The 7,500-nt window shown below is 45.0% G+C and overlaps 1 protein-coding gene across 3 annotated transcripts in view; it reads left to right on the top strand.

Annotated features, from left to right (window-relative positions):
* Positions 1-7,500, top strand: part of LOC146510697 (uncharacterized) — a 17,552-nt gene that overhangs the window by 718 nt on the left and 9,334 nt on the right. For all 3 annotated transcript variants that reach the window (XM_085175014.1, XM_085175013.1, XM_085175012.1), the window contains 2 exons: positions 497-771; positions 1,209-6,472. In XM_085175014.1, the coding sequence (XP_085031140.1) occupies positions 619-771; positions 1,209-6,472 (5,417 nt within the window). In that variant the 5' untranslated portion in view covers positions 497-618. The remainder of the gene's footprint in view (positions 1-496; positions 772-1,208; positions 6,473-7,500) is intronic.

The following is a 7,500-nucleotide window of genomic DNA, read 5'->3' as shown; positions in this document are numbered from 1 at the left end:
CGCTGGCCCACACCTGCTACAGACTCCTGGCCAGTGTTACGCTTACTTTCAGGGGTTTGTCGTCCAAACCTATGAAAAAGCTATATTTATTACTACTTTATATTTATTATTATTTATAAGTACTAACCCCCCAAAATAGGCCACGCGATAACTAAACACTTGACACACTGAGCAGGAAAGTGAAGGAAGCACAGAAACACAGGCCACACTGCTAATGACACAATAAGTGAACACGGAGTAAAATCTGCAGCTGATTGAAGAGGAAGTGTGCCCTGATAAATCATACGTAGGTTACAGGATGAAATAAGTTTCTAAGTAAGAGTTTGAAATGAACTGGGCCACACAGATGTCGCTGCACAAACCAGGAACAGGAAGTGACACAGTATTCCAGTGAGAGCCAACACCAAGCTCTTTGCAGTGTAACAGGGTTTCATGTCAGAAGCTTTTAATTAAAAACAAATTTAATTTCTCTAAGCATGCATTAATTTCTCTACAGGCAGAATTGATGAAGAGAAACGAGAACGTGAGAAACGGCAACAAGAGGAACGACGCAGGAAAGAAGAAGAAGAGAAAAGGCGTCAGGCAGAGCTTGAGCGACAGAGGAAGATCCAAGAGCAGATGGAGAATGAAACATTAAGAAAAAAGCTCTCTGAAGCACACGACAGGCTTCAGGAGGAGGAAAACCTCAAAACCTGGGAGCACCATCAGCAGCGCTCTCAGGTTCTACACCAGCTCTTGGAAGATGAAGCACATCACATAGAGAGAGATGAGGTAGGGTCCGGCCTTCGGGAATAACAGCTACGAGCATCTGGGAAAGGATAGCACAGAGGCTCTGGGTCCTTTTAAATGTCTAACACTTAAGTCATCGTGACCCTGACTATGTCCCAGCCCTATACTTTGGAAGATGACAAATTTCTCTTTGTTGAACTGTAAACAGTTCAGATCAGTATAATATTATATTAGTATAACATTAATAATTAGCATAATATTTCGTTACATAGGTCTCCTTTTAACCAGGCAAATTAAAAAATCAATTGCTACTCCTGAAGGTCCTCATAGCAGAGCATCCATCACAGTTGTGAACAGATGTTTGTTGTCCTTACTGCCCAAAACATTCATAATAATTCATGGTCAGGTGAGGATTACATCACCTGACCCTGCTTTCTGCTGCTGATACTGTTACGCTCGTGTCTTCCTCTTTAATACAGGTCGCTGATGTTAATGAGAAGTTTGAAAAACTTCTGTCAAAGTATGACATCAGAGAGGAGGAACATTTACAGATCCAGCTGGACGACAGGATGAAGACTCTCCAAAATAAGCTGACATTACAATATTTTAACGAGCACCCCCACTTCGTCCCCACTTCGTTACTGTGGGCTTTGGATCAGACTACTGGATACGTGCTGCTGTCTCTGACTGAGAGGTTCAACATCCTGGAGGCAGTGCTGAAGGTGACCTTAGAGGGTGACCCTGATTTTGAAGATCTCCTCCAAAATGGACAAGACAAGAAGACAGAGTTCCTCCTCAGTTTGCAGGAACAGCTACATGCTGACAACCCAACACTGGCCCAGCAGGTGTTAGCAAATGTCCTGGATCTGTCCTCAAAGCTGCCCCGATCAGGTAAGGAGATCGTCAGTCAAATAGTCTTCAACAACCTCTGGGCACCAAAATACGTCAAGCGTTTCCTTGGAAAGGCCTTAAGCATGGATCAGGAAACAGTCACAAAAATCCTCCACAAAGCGTGCACGTACGGGCTGAGCTGTGACGACGCTCTCTCTGCCCTGAAGGAAGACGATCCTGCAGAGTACATCCAACATTGTGTGGACAAAGCTGAGCGAGACAAAGATGCTTGCACACTTTTGGCTGAAATGGAAAACAAAAACGTTCCAGAGTGTGTCCTGTCGCTCCTGCGAGAAGTCCTGACATATATTGAAGAAGAGCTACCCAAATATGGAAGCGTGCCCATCAACAGGGAGATGATTGAAGACTGTAAAAAGATAATAACTGCTCTCGATTTTAACAATCCTCAGACTGATGCTCTGAAGAAAGTCCTGATCATCGTATCCAGAGCTGTAAAGGAATGCACCGCCTTTACCACTCAAAGCGGCGAACATGTTCAGGGCTACTTCCCGAGACCCAGTCAGCTGGCATCACTGCTGCTGCTCCTGCTGCCACAGTCTGGGGATAAGAAAGGTTGTCTGCTGGAAATCAGCACTGGAGAGGGCAAAACTTGTATTTTAGCCATGTTTGCTACAATACAGGCCACCCGAGGCATACAGGTGGACATTGTGACAAGCTCTCCTTTGTTAGCAAGTCGTGATCAGGATAAGTGGAGAAAATTATACGATGTGTTTGGTATTACATCATCCACGGTCCCTCCAACACAAATCGATAGCTGCTCTTTTAAAGATCATGACAAGCTGCTTGAGGATGCATACAGCCAGCAGGTCGTTTATGGCACTGTTGGTACGTTTGCAGCAGATACACTGAGGCAAGAGTTTGAGAAGAAGACTACCCGAGGTCCGAGGAGGTTTGAGTGCGTGGTAGTAGATGAGGTGGACTACATGACGTTGGACAGTGGTGTCCAGGTCACGTTCCTATCACACCAAGCCGGCAGCCTAAGGCACATGGAGCAAGTCCTGGCAAGCATCTGGGCCATGATGTCATCCTGCAAGCCAATAGAAATGTTTGAAACGGGGGAGATCAGGTGGGGAACCAGGATCCAGCACTTCCACAAGGCTGTAATGCAAGCAGTGGTTGGCTCAGAATCAGAAGATGTTTCAGCTGCTGACATACTTATTCTTGGTGCCCAGCTGGGGTTTTATTCACAGGAGGATGTGGATGAATTAGATAAAGCAGATGGTCAGACACAAGCAGAGACTGACAGCTTTAAGGATGCCAGGTGGAAAGCTACTGAGAAGATCATGGCCAACATTGGACCAGAAGAACAGTGTGAGCTGCTGAGACAAGTTCAGACAAAAATAGAAAACGGTGTATCTGTAGATTGTTACTCACTAATGAACAACAGAGCCAAACTTTACAGGAAGGACAGCTCTCATGGAGACCCTGACGTCAGCCTGCTTCTCCTGGAGAACGGCTGTACCTGTGAAATCATGTCCGAGGAGTCCCTCCTCCAAGGAGCTGTGGACAAATTAAAATCAACAATTAAATATTCTGATGAGTGTTCAGTGAAGTCATTGGATGAGTGTAAGGGATTTATTGTGATCCCCTCTTTTTTGAAAACATACATTGAGAATCAGTTACCAGTTTTTGCCGAGAACGCCTTAAAAGCCATCAGAATGACTCAGGGAAGAGAGTACATGATCGAGAAAGCACCTGAAGCTGACGCAGGTGGTTTCAGTGATGCTGACAGTCATCAGTATGATGCCATCATTCCTGTGGACTTTGAGGCCAGTGGGGTGTTGGAGAAAAACAAGCGATGGGGTGACGGCCTACAACAGTTTCTGGAGATGAAGCACCAGCTGGCCATTTCACAGCTGTCCAATGTAACAAATTACATGTCGAATGTCCATTTCTTTAAAAGGTACCTCAATGGAAAAGGCATTTTTGGTGTTTCTGGGACATTAGGGGGGCAAGCTGAGAAAGCATTTCTAGAACGGCATTACCAAACAGCAAGCTATGTCATTCCAGCTCACCGCTGTAAAAAGCTTGTTGAGTTGCCAGCAGTTCAGGTGAGTGGAGGCAACACGCAGTGGATCCAGGTGATCTGTGAAACTGCACAGAGAGCTGCAGACAGAGGCCAAGTTGTTCTTATCATTTGTGAAGATGTTAAAACTGCAGATGAGCTGGAGACAAACATGCATGTTCCAGAAAGGCAAGCCAATGAGATCACCATGTACACAATCAGCGAGAAGCACAACATCGAGAAGCAGAACTTTAGCCGGGGAAACATTATCATTGCTACAAACCTCGGTGGCCGTGGGACAGACATACACGTTCAGCAGGACGTAAACGAGAGTGGAGGTCTCTTTGTGCTCCTCACATACTTTCCTAGAAGTCACCGTGTGGAGCGACAGGTCTTTGGACGCACCGCCCGAAAAGGAAACCCAGGGATGGTCCAGATGGTTCTCAACCAGGGCCATCTCGCACCAGCCTACCAAGGCCAAACCATCGAAACCATGAGACAGCTCAGAGAGGAGTACGAGCTCAGACATTTAGACAGCATGGAGAAAAATGAACTCTGTGAAATTGACATGAAGGAAACTCTGTTCTCCAGTATCTGTCAGTTTCTCTGTAACTTTGAGAAGAATTACACGGTAGAAGAAAGGAGTGACCTGTCCAAGATGAAGCTGAAGGATGTTCCTGAATATTTTAAGATCCATCAGAACAAGTTCGACTATCAGACTGCACTGAATGCTTTGAAAGAATCGTGGGCTTTGTGGCTCATCCTTCATGAAGAGCACATCAGCAGACATGACGATATCAGCCAGCTGAGAGAAGACCTCACCGAACACTTGAAGAAGACTGGTGACTTCCTCCTGCAGGGGACCAGCTATAATTTCTATGATTACATCAAACAGGCAGCAAGCAGAACTGACCTGCACTGCATGAACAAAACCAAATGTGACTTTGGAGCAAAGACTTACTGGCAGAGAGCTGCAAAGTGCGATCATTTCTACAGTGCTGTGGCGCTTTATAATCAAGCTTACATCACACTCAACCTCAGAAAAGGAGACTACATAGCTGAGGCAAAGGAATTATTGGAGGAAGCACAGTCTGCCGTGGATGTCTATCTCTCAGAATCAACAAATACGATGATGTTTTGTAATTTTTCAGTGACGAGTGGCTTTGTTCCACACCACACAAACAGCAACCTCCAGATCCAAATGCAAGCCAGGATGACTATCTTCAAATCTTGGAAAAGATACATCGAAAGTGCCCTGACAACTCTGACACAGCTCGATGGCAGCAAAGGTGATGCAGAAGTAGAGGATTCCAGTGTGTACCATCTTTCCAAAGATAAAGATTTAATCACCACCAATGAGCTGATGATGCTCTATGAGAATGGCCTTGGCACAGTCTTTGAGGTTAGAAAGAAGCCCGAGTTCTGCTATGACGCCCTTGCTTGTTTTGTTCTCGGCGCCCTTCAAGTCGCAGCTGGTGTTCTTGTTTGTGCTCTGTCATGTGGTGGTGCCAGTCAGTTTGGACTTGGACTGATCTGTGAGGGAGTATCTGACATGATTCAAGGGATCAAAGGAATGATACAAGGAGGCTTTGACTGGGCTGAATGGGCAATCTCCAAGGCCATCAGCATCGGGTTGTCTCTGATCTCTGGTGGATTCAGCCGACTAAAGAAAGCTGCAAGTGCAGTGCGCAGTGGCACAAAAGGTCTGATCGCAGGAGCAAAGACTAGTGCCTACACAGTGAAACAGTGTTTCCTGAAGGCAGGGAAGTATGCAGTTCAGGAACTGGGGAAGCAAGGATGCATCAGTGCTCTGAATTATACTGCTGAGAAGGTAATTAATGCTTTTTTCCAAAACGTTCTGAGGAAAGTCTTTGAGGAAAAGGTGCTTTCACTCATAAAAGCCAACCATAACCTGGATGAAGTTCTCACACGCTTCATTTGCTCAGGAATACCAAAGAATATCCTGGAGAATGGGTCCAGTGAATTCAGACTTCACAAAGAGTGTGAGGAAGAAATGCTTCAGTCAGTGGATCTGATAACAAGAGAAGTGATTCCTGACCTGATGATGAATTGTACCATGGCTCTTAAGGCTCTTGATGGCCTTTCAGCAGTCTGTGGTGCTGTAACACAACACATAAAGAGCAAAAAAGGGTCCGATCGAATAGAAAATATTCTAAAGTGTTTGGAAGCAGCTAAATATGCCACAGCCTTTGTACAAATATGGAATTCAGTACCAACAGAGAAAGTCATTAACAACACCTTTGTTCCTAAGCTCCTGCAAAGGATGGAGAAACTACCTCAAGAAAGGAACGACCAGGATGAAAGGCACAGTTTATTAGATGTAACACGCTTTAAAGATAAACTCACCAGCATGATTGCAGAAAGTGTTTCAAACTCTTATGTTGAGGCCTGTTCCAGGCATATGACCTCCATCATGAGCAAAATGTGCATAAGTAAAATAAACCATGCTGTTGGTGGTGCTGTTGGCAACATACTTGGCAGGGCTGACACCCAAAGTTTCTTTAACAGCCAGGAGTATAAGTACAACATGAAGAAGGTCGTCCAGCGTCCACGTGAGTCCCTGTCAGAGTCGGACAAGAAAGACTTGGAGTGCTACATTGAGGACATTTCTGATGTTAACCGCCCTGCTACAGCTTTGGACATCCACGTCCTCACCCAGAGTGATGCTCTGGAAGGCAAAGGAATCAAACTGGTTATGGTGGACAAAGATGGGAAGAAGCTTTCAGAAGACTATTTTCCTGGGAAGGAGGACTCAGCAGGCGATATAGTCCTCCAACTGAAGAAGGAGCCAGAAAATCCAACACAGTGAGTGACGCATACATATTTGATATTATTGCACCTCTCATTTAAATAAGTCAAAATAATATTTTTTTAATTGACCAACTCATATTGGCCAGAAAGTTAATTTTGACCTGTTTTGCAAGGGTAACCCTCCCCATCCCAATTTCCAGACTTTGTTTTTGATACTGTCGGGTTCTTCTTCGCTGAGAGAAGTTCAGGAGACAGCAGTTCACTCTCTTTTATTATCAGGCAGTTAAAATTGGGCTTGCACAGCTGTGGACAGTGTCAGGCCGTCTGTACATGGAGAAGTGAAGTACAATTCATAATTCAAAGTGTGTATTAGACACATGGAAACAGGAAATCATTGTGATTGCCTACTGATGGGGAGATGTCGTGGTTTAGGCTCAGCACCTGATGTGTTCCTCATGGCAGCGATCATTAACCTCCAGTCAGGCATCTTGTCCTGTGTGAAAAACTCCCTCACAGTTAGGGATGTTTTATTTCCATGCTGATGTCCGCCATGGAGGAACACTATTAAGTGTTTATTCCCTGTTCACTGGAACGCCCTGTTATCATACAAACAGCCCTTCCTGTGTGTGCTCTGTTCTGCAGCTACACTCAGCTCTGTGCCTCTTAGTTAACCCTTCACACCGTGGGGTTAGTGCTCGTATCCTTCTGATGAGGAGTGTATCAACCCTGTTATGATCACACACTGCAATCAATGTCAAAAAGAAACTTTATCTAAAAACGTAATAATTATTCTCCTGTCTGATAATCACGGGACAAACTAACTGTTTCCCCCAAACTGGTGTAGTTGTTTAGTCTGAGGGCAAATCAGAAACCCACTGAACAGCTGGAACTGACACGAGTCATGGTGAATAATAACATAGAGCTGGCATCTCTGTGCTTGTCCTGCTAGACCTCAGTGCAGCGTCCGATACTGTCGACCATAATATCCTATTAGAGCGATTAGAGCAGCTGTAGGTATTACAGGTACTGTGGTGCAGTGGTTTGTATCATATCTATCTAATAGACTCCAGTTTGTGCATGTA

This window comes from Neolamprologus multifasciatus, chromosome 10, assembly GCF_963576455.1.
Source record: "Neolamprologus multifasciatus chromosome 10, fNeoMul1.2, whole genome shotgun sequence".
NCBI classification, from domain to species: domain Eukaryota; kingdom Metazoa; phylum Chordata; class Actinopteri; order Cichliformes; family Cichlidae; genus Neolamprologus; species Neolamprologus multifasciatus.
This window is presented reverse-complemented; position numbering and strand designations above follow the sequence as displayed.